At 42.9% G+C, this 12,519-nt stretch overlaps 2 protein-coding genes across 4 annotated transcripts in view; both read right to left on the reverse strand.

Annotated features, from left to right (window-relative positions):
- The window catches only part of LOC102200374 (uncharacterized protein CXorf57-like), a 6,481-nt gene extending 3,325 nt beyond the window's left edge, over positions 1 to 3,156 (reverse strand). The window contains exons 1-6 of one of the 2 annotated variants that reach the window (XM_005753915.1): positions 3,071 to 3,156; positions 1,890 to 2,001; positions 1,607 to 1,796; positions 1,426 to 1,535; positions 588 to 725; positions 82 to 248 (exon numbers count right to left, since the gene is read on the reverse strand). In XM_005753915.1, the coding sequence (XP_005753972.1) occupies positions 82 to 248; positions 588 to 725; positions 1,426 to 1,535; positions 1,607 to 1,796; positions 1,890 to 2,001; positions 3,071 to 3,133 (780 nt within the window). In that variant the 5' untranslated portion in view covers positions 3,134 to 3,156. Of the gene's footprint in view, positions 1 to 81; positions 249 to 587; positions 729 to 1,425; positions 1,536 to 1,606; positions 1,797 to 1,889; positions 2,002 to 3,070 lie in introns of both variants that reach the window. The other variant, XM_005753914.1, reaches the window with a different exon arrangement.
- Positions 3,157 to 4,174: 1,018 nt separating this feature from the next.
- On the reverse strand, positions 4,175 to 6,558 carry ift46 (intraflagellar transport 46 homolog (Chlamydomonas)). 2 transcript variants are annotated; one of them, XM_013916137.1, is made up of 6 exons: positions 6,472 to 6,558; positions 6,118 to 6,264; positions 5,520 to 5,812; positions 5,210 to 5,303; positions 5,000 to 5,131; positions 4,175 to 4,861 (listed from the first exon to the last, which is right to left on the reverse strand). In XM_013916137.1, the coding sequence occupies exons 2-6, from the start codon at positions 6,244 to 6,246 to the stop codon at positions 4,508 to 4,510; spliced, it is 1,002 nt and encodes a 333-aa protein (XP_013771591.1). In that variant the 5' UTR covers positions 6,247 to 6,264; positions 6,472 to 6,558; the 3' UTR covers positions 4,175 to 4,507. The 2 variants fall into 2 exon arrangements, with proteins under 2 accessions (XP_013771591.1, XP_013771592.1); XM_013916138.1 differs by lacking the exon at positions 6,472 to 6,558 and adding an exon at positions 6,383 to 6,463.
- Between the last annotated feature and the right edge of the window lie 5,961 nt (positions 6,559 to 12,519).

The following is a 12,519-nucleotide window of genomic DNA, read 5'->3' on the forward strand; positions in this document are numbered from 1 at the left end:
AGTTTAAACAGTGAATAGGTAAATAAATAATAGAAATCTGTATTAATGTTTTTGCCAGTGTCAATAATGGTGCACACTAACCTTATAAGGACACTCACAGTTCCGGTTTGTTCTCCCGTAATACATGAGATGTGATTTTTTGATGATGCGTACAATCAGTTCGTGTTGGACGGCGCCTCTGGCGATGCCACGGCAACCGTACAGGTAGGACTCACGCAACTCGGATATGGTCACAGCAGGACATCGTCCTGTTAACACACACAGCCAATCCAGCCAACAAGAACGACATGAATCCACTGTTTGAACCGATTTGTCTTAACTCACTTTATATTTTATAATTCTATAATTTACTATTACAATCTTCTGTCATATATCCCCTGTACTAGCAGTCGATGATAACGTTAAAAGTGGCAATCACACTGTTTTTTTCTACTCTTATATTTGTGTGATGTCATTGAGAGACAGACACCACACCCACCTGCTCTCTGGGGACAGGCAATGAGAAGAAAGGCTTCCAGATAAATGGTAAAAATAAGAAGTCAGCGGGTTTGTTTGAAGGAATGTTTTTTTAATGACACCATAGATACCTTCCTCTGGCTCTTCTTCTGCTTCCTGACCCGCTGTCTCTTTATCAGTGGCTTCCATCCACACCTCCCCGCTGTAGTCCACATTGTTCCACAGAGGGAGAAAGACGGTCCTGCTGGCTCTCAGAGGAACCAAAGGACCTGCTGGATAAACAACATCAGCAAATCAGAAGCTTTAAAATTTTAGAAGCAAGCCTTTTAATTTACAGCCCTCCCTGAATGTTTAAAGTCACTCGCTGTTTAGTTCAGCTTGGACATCATGTCCATCACTATCCAGTTCTTTTCTTCACTACTCATGTAAAGGATGATTCGATCCATCTCAGTCTGATAGCCAGTGACTGGCGGCTGCCATTGCAAGACGTTCTTTAGGGTCAAAAACACCAGAAAACTCTAAAACTAAATGGCCTGTATTTGTATAGCGCTTTACACATCCAGTCATCCACCCATTCACACACACATTCACACACTGGTGATGGTAAGCTAGTAAACTAGTTAGAAAGAACAGGTTTGTCACACTAGTGCACTTTGAGGAGGCCGATGGTTGTGAGCAGAATAACATTTGTGAAGAAGTGAAACAGATCATTTTTTGTGTGGTTCGCATGCTTCATATGTGCTACTAGAAGAGCCATCGTGTCAACCTTCTCTTAACTAAGAAGCGCTGCAGAAATCAAACCTTGATCAAAATGAAAGCGGTGAAGTTGATTTGTAACAAAACAAAAACAGATCAGCAGTGAAAAGGAATATAAAAAAACATTTCATATTTTCATAATTGTTTAAGTCATTTCCAACCTGAAATCTGAAAAATCTGAGAGTCAGAATCTCCTCGTTTCTAGACTCTTACCTTCAGTTTTTGAGGATCCAAACCAGGGCAAAGAGTCCCAGTCCACATCCGACCATCTGACCCCGACTTCTTCATCCTCGTCCATCACCTCCAGGCTCACCAGCCTGTAGCTGCAGGAGCACACACAACTCAGCTGGTCTGACTGCATCACAGCTCCATCTTCTCTATTGTCCTCACTCACCTGGCTCCTTCCCCAAAGGCCCCGGAGCACTCTGGGAGCTGTGCGGTAATGGCAGTGCTGAAGGTGGCGTGTCTCACTGCAAGCCCAGGCCGCAGGATGTTCCTCTCCACCAGCCGGTTCAGACCAGGATCCATAGTCACCTGAACCCGGCAGTCCCCATCACTCAATGTGGCGTCGTACAAGTCGTCACCTGAAGACATCAAACTGGTAAAACCCCAAAGAAAACCAGTATCGTATCGTCAGATTGAAATATATCAAACAACCAGTTAAAACCGGGTCCGACCTTTGAGGACGGCCTGGGGGAAGTAGACGGGGAAGCCCTGGTCCCTGGTATAGCGCTGTAAGTCCACCACATAGAGGAACTCCCTGCAGACAACCGAAGAGGATGGAGATGCCTGCAAGGCAAAAAAAAAAAAGTGTTAAAAATGTAATACACTCTTCTTTTACGTCTTAGCATAGCTCCTGCTACACCTGTAGACGTTCATATTAATCACAACCAACTATGGGCTCAGTCTTTGTACTTGCTGCTCCAAAAGCTCAGTTTATCACTGTTTTTTCTAGTCTTGGATCTGTATGACATCACATAGAGGACAGAAGGGGCAGCCAATGAGAAGAAAGTTGTCTTAAAGGAGGAGGAGCAGGGGGAAGCTTAAAGGGCCAAAATAAAATAAAATAATTTTAAACTGTCATTCAGGTAAAACTGATGAAAGTTTTAGTGAATACAAAGTGGATAAAACATTTTGGAGCTGGAATTGAGCAGAATCGTTTCTACTTTAAGTCTGAGTGATAAGTGGTCTTAAAAACAAAATACAACACGTACAACATAAAAACAGATTAATGTTTAAAGGATGAAAACAGGTTATTCTCTAAATCCGTCATTTCGCTGTCAAAAATGTACTGACGCCTTCAGGCAGAGGTGCGTCACACAAACCAAATCCAATTTTAAAAACGTACTAATCAATGATTATCTTATTCCGCGCCTTCAAATGAACAAACCCAAAACACATCTGCCTATTTTTCTAACTACTTATGATCCTAATTTGATTTCGGCACAACATTCAGTCACCAGACGGGTTGCTGTTTCTTTTTAGAAAGTGCGTTTCAAGCAGCTCATCCACAATCTGACATTTAAGCATGTTTCTTACAGGCTAAAAGCTAACGGATACAAGACAGTTTGGACATGTTTCTACGTCTCTATTATGTAATATTAATTTAGTATTCGGTCGGTAAACATAGCGGATCCTTTTCTATATCACATATGTTTTTTTTAATGTGAGAATCATTCAGCAGCGCTAACACATCATACTGACTGCGCTGGTCAAGATAAAGCTGAAGGTTTTTGAATGGAGTCTGGTGGAGGATGGGGTGGCGGCAAAAAGGCGGGGGATTTAGCAGCTGTAGGAACCGGTTAATCAATCAGACCGATCAAGATCGTCCTGGCGGCTGTAAGTAGAGGAAGCACACCTTGTTAGTACCGGGTCTGGACCGAGCCAGGGTTCTCTGGAAGAGGCAGCCCGCGGCTGCCATGTTGAAGAAGCCCAAACAATAACAGTGCGGTGCATTGTGGGAGGAGGGAGGAGACGCAGATTTTCTTGTTTAGTATTTATGACTTAAAATACTAATAGAACAAAATAGGATTACTTGTTAAATTAGTGTTAAAAATCTAAATGTTTAGACAAACCTAAAGAAAACTTCTAAAAACGTCTTTTAAAATTATATTTGGAGCTTTCAAACTTGACCTTTGACCTCATGTAACCGTGTTTCTGCGTTGTGTCTGACAAAGAAAGGTAAAAGAAAAACCTCCAAGTAAACACGTGCTCGCTCCAGCTCCTCTCCCACAGGGGAATTGTAGAAAAGGCTCTGCGTTTATATTTCCATTAAACATAAAGTACGAAGTTACATGGAACATTTTTGACATAAGAAAAAAAACACCAGCAAAAAATCCGACATACCTGACAAAGAAAGGTAAAAGAAAGAAAGACCTGCGAGTAAATAACTTGCTCGCTCCAGCTCCTACAACCAAATACAAACAGTGGGGGACAGGGTTTCGCTCAACCCATCACAACTTCCAAGCTAGCCATAATTATAAATTCGTGCTAGCATTAATGGCGCCACATTTGTGGCACACACATACTACACATTTATAGCGTCTAACAAAACACAGGCATAATGATGACAATAATTGAACTAAAATCGCAATCAGAAACATCAGGGTGGCTAAATATGAATTACATGAGTGTTGCACAGGGTACAGGGAAACGACACCCACCTCCCACACAGGGGAATTGTAGAAAATGGGAGAGGCCAAAGGGGTACACTGTATTTACAGGGTTGCACCAAGGAAGAACAATGAGGAGGGGCTCTAACCATAATGAATATAAATACAGGCTTGAAGGTCCTAACAGTCAGGTATAAAGAACACATTTTGTGAAATTATAACAATATGTACTCTATGACTGGGTTACACTCACGGAGTTTACTTTATTAATTACATATAATATATACGGGCATCTTTGAGTAACAGGCGTTTTTTGCAGGCACAGGACTTTACAGATGTTCAGACAGTGACCTTGTTCTGAGCAGCTGGTTTATTACAGCGTTTATCAAGGACCTTCATCTGGTCCCTGAAGTATTCAGGCTGCTGCAGGTGGCACAGGTGAGCAGTGAAAGTAAGCTTAGGTTAGATGAAGCTCGAAAGCTGTGTTTTTACAAAGAGCCTGAACATGGCTTTTATTTCAGAGGACAAACAGAAAACAAAAGGAGGAAATAAACAAAAGCAGAGCAACAGGTTCTCAGCTAATAAAAACCTTTACAGCAGCCACAAAATAGTCGAACATCTGGGGTTAGTTTTCAGTTCCTAAACAGACGTTTGTGACCGTTTGGATGTGGTACTTCCAGCCACTAAGCTCTGCGCGTGAAGTGCTGCGAGTCTCTGAACTCCAGGTAGAGGCTGAAGAGCAGGTGCAGGGACTGGACGCGGCTGCCGTAGACGGGGATGTCGAGCAGGCTGCACACAATGTCCGCATACTGCGGCAGGTCACAGTTCAGGCGGGCGGACGGCAGCTGCAGGCGGTCCAGCAGCTCCTCGAGCTCGGTTGGCCACTCCTGCATCAGGCTGTCGATGTCAGGCATCGGTCTGCTGTACTGGACGCTCGCTGGCGGCTTGGAGCGGTGCAGCGCGCTGATGCTCTCCACCCAGCTGTCCACCGCCCGCGGGTTGCTCTGAGGGTTGGCGATGCTCGTCACCTTCTTCACCTGCAGGAAAGGAAACAATGAGGAGTGACTCTGACTTTAATGCTGAGTGTATGTGCGTACAGATGTGTGTGTGTGTGTACAGGTGTGTGTGTGTGTACAGGTGTGTGTGTGTATGTGTGCGTACAGGTGTGTGTGTACCTCGGTGGCGCCGTGTTGCTTGGTCTCCTCCGACAGAAACAGCGACAGCACCGTCGGGTCCGACTGCTTCACGCTGGGCTCATCCAGAACCAGCAGCCCCAGGTTGTCCGGTTTGCCATCGGGCCTCGGCACCTGTGGGATTACAACATGAGGTCACTCTGAGGTCAGAGGTCGCGCTTTCTATGCTATCAGGTGCGATTGTGTTCGAACCTTGAGGAAGGCGTCGATGTCTCCCACTGCAGGGATGAAGTCCGGGATAAACGGCTTCAGGTTGTGCTCCAGCTCAACGGACTCGGGGGTGTATCTGAGACAAACACAAAACACGGAAACTCCAGATGTGTGCGTGACAACTACGTGATTTACTGCAGGGTCTTTAACAAATAAAGTGCTTTGAGGTGACTGTTGTTGTGATTCGGTGCTTTATCAATAAACTTTGATAAGGTTTTTTTTATTTTTAGCATAAACAAGCACCAGATGGTGTTAAAAACACGTGAGTTGGCACATGTGTGTCTCTGCTCACCGTGTGATGTACTGGAACAGCTCTTTGATGTCGGTGCTGACGGGCAGGTTGGCGTAGTCGGCGGGATCATACAGGCCCTCCGGCGCCTTGTGGAGCTTGCTGTCCTCCTCCGATTCGTCATCTTCGGAGTCCTCATCGTCATCATCATCTTCTTCGTCATCATCCTCTTCTTCCTCTTCTGGCCGCCCCCCTCCCGGCTCCTTCCCCCTCCCATGGTCCTCGTCAAACTCGTCGCTGCTGCTGTGGGCCGACATCAGGCTGTGAACCCTCCTGCTGCTCCTCCTGAACTCCACCTGAAAGACGAAGAAACAAAACCAGGTCATGTGACCTGAGACCAACCTGGAGCATGGCAGGACTCAGCTTACAGTTCAACTCTGATGGAAGGAAACTTTATTTAGTGTTTTAATAAAAACTGGGGCTCTAAAACATGATGCTCACTTAACATTACCAGATTCACTCTTCTGTCATTTCTACACAGTTTCTACACAGACGAGTTTGTGACTGGAAACACTTTGAGCTTTAAATAATGAAGAAACACGAGCAGGCGTCACGATCACCGGTTAAACCGGAGCTCTCCGCAAGGACAGGAGGAGATTACCTGGGGCTGGCTGCGGGAAGTCGGGCTGTACACGCTCGGTACCTCCTCGGCGTCCGCCACATCCAGGCTCTCGTCGTACGGCTGGTTCTTCAGCAGGCGGCCTCCTCTGTCCCGGTCAGCCCGCTCCATCGGAGCCCGGCGGGTCAGCTGCGGGCGGACACAGTAAAACCTCCATCAGAAACAACGGTTTACAGTAGCATTAGCCACCTAGCAGCAGACAGCTAACAAGAAGCCGACACCGGCGGTTTTAAGCCGATTAACCCACCTGAGACAGCACACACTCGGCATGCAGAGACAAACGACCTGCCGGCAGAGCTAAACTCAAATCTGATAAATATGTTTTAAATGTCTTACTTGTCGTCTGAGTTCAAGCCAAACTCGCTTTTCGGCGTCAAAATGGCCTTTGTGGAATGTTACGTATCCTGGCAACGGGACGGGCAGGGCATCTTGGGTAGTGTAGTTAGAATCTAATGAGAGCAGAAGCTCCAGCTCCAAGGCATATTATATTATATTATATTATATTATATTATATTATATTATATTATATTATATTATATTATATAGAATAAAAAATAAGTGCTTTAAAGTAACTGGAAGAAAATGAAACAGTGGTGCATTTATTATTGGAGTGAAGTGAATACAGAAGAGTCAGTTCTATGTTTTTTGGAATCTCATAATCTCGCAACTCCTCTTGACTGCTGAATGGAAATCAAACAGATGGATGGCTGAGGCTCCTCTAAATCTGGAGAGTGAAAGACTGAAATAAAAATAAATAAATAAACATGTTAACAAAACTATTTTAAAACCACAAAAATCAAATCTATTTAAAAAGAAAAACTATTGAGGCTCATTGTCATCAATATATTTCTGATGAACACGCAGGGAAAGGTTTCCTGAAGTGTGAAGTGACGATATTTATTCATCTGTTCTCGATAACAAAGAGTTTACACAAACAAGGCCGTCCACAGCTGTTTGTGGGGCGCCGACTCTGACACCGACAAACTAACATGGGGAGAACATGCAAACTCCACACAGAAAGATCCCGGCCTGATGGTGGAATTGAACTCAGAACCTTCTAACCACCGTGTTGCCAAAAACCCCTAAACAACAAAATTAAATTGAAAATATAAAGCAGCAAAAACGATTAGAAGGATAAACTTAAACTAAGAAAAGGAGTAGGAGTTAAATCAGTTAAGATCAACATTGGTCCACTAAACAGGCCTCACAAGAGTGTTTCAGTCATTTCTTTATCAAGCTGATAAAATTTAGGTTGAAAAAAATGAGCTAATATTTGGCAGAAAAAAGAAAACAAGGCTGGTTATCTGATTTCCATAATTGATTTGATTCAATCAATTTTGACTCGGACAGAAATATTATAATTTGGATCGTTTATCTGTACATATCCATATTTTTATATCTGTGTATAAAATAAAACCTGACACTATTGAGACTTCACCACAGGTGTAAACATCACAGCAGATGCCTTTGTGTCAAAGTTACGCTGGGCATACACGGTGCAATTTATGGCCCATTTTGAGACGAGATCGACTCTTTATAAATGTGACTTTTCCTTTTGTTTTACATAGTGCTGTCAGCATCAACTCGCTAACCGAGATTTGGGGAGTTTCGCCTTAATCGTGTGTCATGCATCATGTAGTATACATGGGGTAATGAGACGCGATTAACACCTCATGACCAGCTCCCGATCAGCAATTGTACGGTCACATGGTTGCCACTTGTGAGGGTATCACACTATAGATGCGATGCAACGAGCCAATTTAACGCATCTCACACTCCGCGTGTGCAAATACAGAAACAGAAGTGAAAAAGATGAACTAGTAGAACTTTGGCAAGCCCATCCGAGCCTTTTTGATTTGGCCTTACAAAATTATCATCGCAACATCCGCGAAAGAAGTTGGATGGACATTTCTGCTCAACTGCAGCTGTAAGTCAGTGTTTTTCATTAGCATTTTAGTTGATGTTGTTGTTGGTGTGTGTCTGTGTGAGTGAAAGACAGAGATGGAGAGAGAGGAAGAGCAAGAGACAGATTTTGTGTTATATCTTAGCTATATAATATAAGCTTTGGTAACACTTCATGTTACCAAAGCTAAAATTTGGATGCACAGTGTGAGCACTCAGGTCGCAGAGCTGAGCATTAGGGTTTACAAACATAGGGTTTCTCTCCAGTGTGAACACGGAGATGCTTTTTCAGTGTACTCGAAACTGCGAAGGCTGCGACACACTCTTCACAGCTGTAGGGTTTCTCTCCTGTGTGGATGCGCTGGTGGATTTGTAGCGCCTAAAGCGTTGAAAGCTGCTCCGCACTCGTCACAGCTGTGCGGTCTCTCTCCGGTGTGAATTCTATGGTGAAGCTTTAAATTGTGTTTGGATTTATAGCTCTTGTTGCAGTCCTGGCACTGGTGCACAGTGCGTCCAGTCTTCTTCTGTTTCTGAATAAACAGCAGACAGAAAGAGAGAGCGTTGACGTTAGACTCCACGAAGGAACAAAAAAATAAAACACAAGCACTCAGAGAGATCTATACTAAAACTGATGTTTTATTGTTTTTATTAAACATTAATCTAATATATCAATCTTTGTGTGTCAGTGTGAAGTTGTATGCTGTATTGACATTTCTTAAATACCTCTAACCAAGAAAGAGATCATTATGAATATTATATTATTAAATCAAGTTTGGAGCTGATCCTTCATCTTAATCAGTGTGACGCTGACCTTTGACCCAGAAGATCATATAGTTTTTTATCTTTACACTTATGACTGGAACATGAAAAAATTTGCCATTTGTTAATCTTGGCAATGAGGGAAATGATGCCCACAATAACAACAACATGCTCCCCGAGTCTGACAAGAAGCCATAAAGCGAGCAGCAGGTACACGCTCGCTTTGCTGATCTCCTAATTGTGGTCATAAATATTTTGCGTAGGTGTGAACTGAGTTTTGTAGCCTTGTAAACCAAAATATCTGAAATTTTTAGGTTTGTGCATTTATACATGAGAATTATGAGTGTGCAAAAAAGATTTGTGTAATAAATTATTTTTGTTAAGTTCTACTTACCGATACAAAGCAAGAAACTACATGTAAAACTGTGCTCAAGTTTCCTGGCTGTGTTGGAGTTTCAACTTGCAAGCACAAATTTTGACCCAATTTTTATTCCTTTCAGCTATTTGGTCAATGTCATGTCAATCACAAGTTTAAATATCCAGTCTGCGTGCCGGAGGGGTGCTTTCAAAAGGAGCTCAGTAAAGCACCCCTCCAACTGATTGACATGACTTTGACCAATCACTTTGCAAAAACAAGTGGTTTTTTGCTTTGTACCCTTAACCAGACCTTAGCAATTTTTTTTTAAAGTAACTTGTGTAAATATCTTTTACAAACACAAATTCTCATCTGTAGATGCACAAACATTTTCTGATATTTTATGTTTACAAGGGTACAAAACTCACAACTGCGCAAAATATTTATGACCACAATTAGACCCTGCTTGTGTTTGTGTTGCATACAAATGATATCACGGGATGTTCTGCTGCATTGCTATAACGACAATTAGGTGTTACTCGAGTGTAATAGAGATTGTGTCCAAATTCATGGGCTGCATCCTCCTGAGGACCCAGCCATTGCGGTCTACGTGGGCCGGGTCCTCAGAAGGTCGGGTAGGCCGGAAGTAAACGGCTGGGGAAATTGGACGGTCTAGCCTTCTGATTAGCGTCACCGCTGTCTCGGTGGAGTATAATAAACTCGGCCGTCTGCTCCTTGCTATCTAAAATATAACAGGACACTGGCGTAAATTCTCGACCATCTCACTCTTCTGTTTAATCGGTTTTCTGTTTGACGCCGCGCCATGAATTCTGGGATATGGTAGGCCATGAAGGACACACCCTTCAAATTCAGGGAAAAGGAGCACGCATTTGTCGGCTGCATTCGGAGGAGTCTACGAATTTGGACAGCCTTCGGCGTGTCGCTATGACGTAATCGGTCTACAAATGCGTCCTCAGGAGGATGCAGCCCATGAATTTGGACACGACCAAAGATTGAAAATGTGACGTCATTCCAGAGTAAAACCACAAAGGATTGTGGGTACGAGTGGCAAGCGGTACTAGCGCATGTAGGCTTTCACATGAAAACAGTCACACAGCGATAAAAAGAAACACAAAGAATGGCAAGAAGCTGTTGTATTATTAACTGCAATAGTCGCATGACAGCCACGGGAAGCCGACGGGTAAAGAGATTTTTTATCAGATTCCGTCGTGGAAGAGAAATTGTTCAAGCCATGTTTCCGAAATAACAAAGAGCCGACGGATGGCCTGGATTGCAGCCATTCAAAGACCAAATATAACGTCTCAGAACACTCCAGCTCACATGTTAGTCTGCTCCAAGCATTTCCACAAAGGTAAGTCTTCTGTTGTAGTTAATACATATTTTATCATAACATAATTGTTGATGTAGGTTACAAATAAGTCTTAATTTGAATTGAATTCGTTGCGCTGTGCTGCTTTGTTCACTGTGGCTTTGCGGGCTAAGGTTTGTTGTGTTTTGTAGGAAAACCAGCCTACAAAATGCTGGAATGCGATCCAGACTGGGCCCCCTCTATCAACCTGGGTCATACTGAGTTTAAAGCTGCTACCACGGGGAGATTTGATCGGTTAAGAGAGAGAGCGATATCAAAACAGCCACAAAAGTCCCGCATATATGTGCCCAAGTGTTGTACTGAAGCAATCAAGTGATGAATAACTGTTTTCCAGTATGTTGTTTTGCAATGTTTTTTGGTTGCATTGTTGATTTGTTTTTCACCGAAGCAGCTGATAAAGCAATAATACAGCATGATGGAATATAATTTTGCCTCTTTCTTGTAAGATTCTATGATAGAATGAAACAATAATGCCAGTTATAAATAAACACAATACATTGAATGAATTACAAAACTCTCATTCTATTTCTATTAGATCTGAAAATGTTGTGTAACACTTAGGGCTGGGCGATATGACCCAAAATTCATATCTCGATATTTTTTACCTGGACGGCGATATAAGATATATATCTCGATTTTTTTTTTTTAAAAGCCATAAAGTAAGAACAAAAAGAGAGTTCTTAGTCCAAGCTGTGTCCCAGATGTCACACAGGCATTTCTATTAACATAGAGCATAGATGTACATAAGATTTACTCAAAAATAAATTATGAGCATTTATTAAATAATAATGCTCCATAAATAAAAGAAAACAATGTTGTTTTTGTGCATAACAAAAAGCTCACAATTGTGCAGTCAAAATGCAAACTAAAAGACGCTGAGCATAATAACAAAGACAGATTTCACAGCTGCTCTGTTCCCAACTTCTACTGTGTGACTGACAGCACTGAGTTTGAAATCCTCTTTGTAACCACGTCTCTTAACAGGTGCCATTTATAGTCCTTATACACAGTAGGCTAATATTACGTTGAAGCACAGTACGTATCACTCCGCGAAGGCTCCTCGGTAGCCGTAATGCTCTGACAATCCATCAAGCAGTGCAGCTCCGTAGCTTACCAAAGTCGTACTAAAACATTTTTTGACAGATTGCTGAGCGCCGTGTTCCACATAAAATCGGTTCGCGGCCATCAAGCACAAACAGAATTCATACATAAGGTGCGCTGTCAACTTTTGAGAAAATGCAAGGATTTTAGTCCGTGCAGCACCTCTGGGCTGCATGGCGTTAGCGTGGTTAGCTCGTTAGCGTGGTTAGCTAGCTAACACGTTGACGGCGTCCAGCCCCACGCACGGGGCGATGCGCAGTAACTCGGACACGGCAAATCTCCGTTAACATCTTGTCGCTCCCTGCAGGTGAAGCGATGGGGGAGGAGGGGGAGCTGTGTTCAGTGAAGGAGGGGCGAGGCCGGGTAACTTTGCGTAAAGACAAAAGTGGACGAAAGAGAGGCAAACTTGCGGCTCCACAAGTATAATTATAACGTAACATAGACTATATCGATATAAAGGATATTGTCACACCTTATATCTCGTATAAAAATATATCGATATTTTTTAAAAACTCGATATATCGCCCAGCTCTAGTAACACTACAACCTGAAACGACAAATAGATGCGTTGGCCTATACACAAGATAAAAGAAAAAAGTAACAACAGCTGTGAAGTGGAATAGTCCAAATCACAAAGTAAACTGGACCTGGGCTTGTTGCAGGGATCTGAAGTTACTAACACTTAGGACCATATACTGTATTTCCCGGACTACAACGCGCACCTGAATATTAGCTAAAATCAGGGGGAAATCCTGTTTTGTACATACATTAGCCGCACCTGACTAAAAGCCGCAGGTGTTTCAATGTTGACTTATCATATGTAAGAGAATATGCACAAAGTGAATTGTCAGGAAAGAGATGGCTGTTTGGAGACACA

Source organism: Pundamilia nyererei, unplaced genomic scaffold (genome assembly GCF_000239375.1).
Source record: "Pundamilia nyererei isolate P.nyererei 1_Seehausen unplaced genomic scaffold, PunNye1.0 scaffold00477, whole genome shotgun sequence".
In the NCBI taxonomy this organism is placed as follows: domain Eukaryota; kingdom Metazoa; phylum Chordata; class Actinopteri; order Cichliformes; family Cichlidae; genus Pundamilia; species Pundamilia nyererei.

Coding starts and splice junctions, on each gene's coding strand:
- ift46 (XM_013916137.1), bottom strand. CDS start 6,246: ATGGAGCGGGCTGACCGGGACAGAGGAGGCCGCCTGCTGAAGAACCAG. Junction 5,813..6,117: donor CTTCCCGCAGCCAGCCCCAG/GTAATCTCCTCC, acceptor TTCGTCTTTCAG/GTGGAGTTCAGGAGGAGCAG. Junction 4,862..4,999: donor AGCAACACGGCGCCACCGAG/GTACACACACAC, acceptor CCTTTCCTGCAG/GTGAAGAAGGTGACGAGCAT.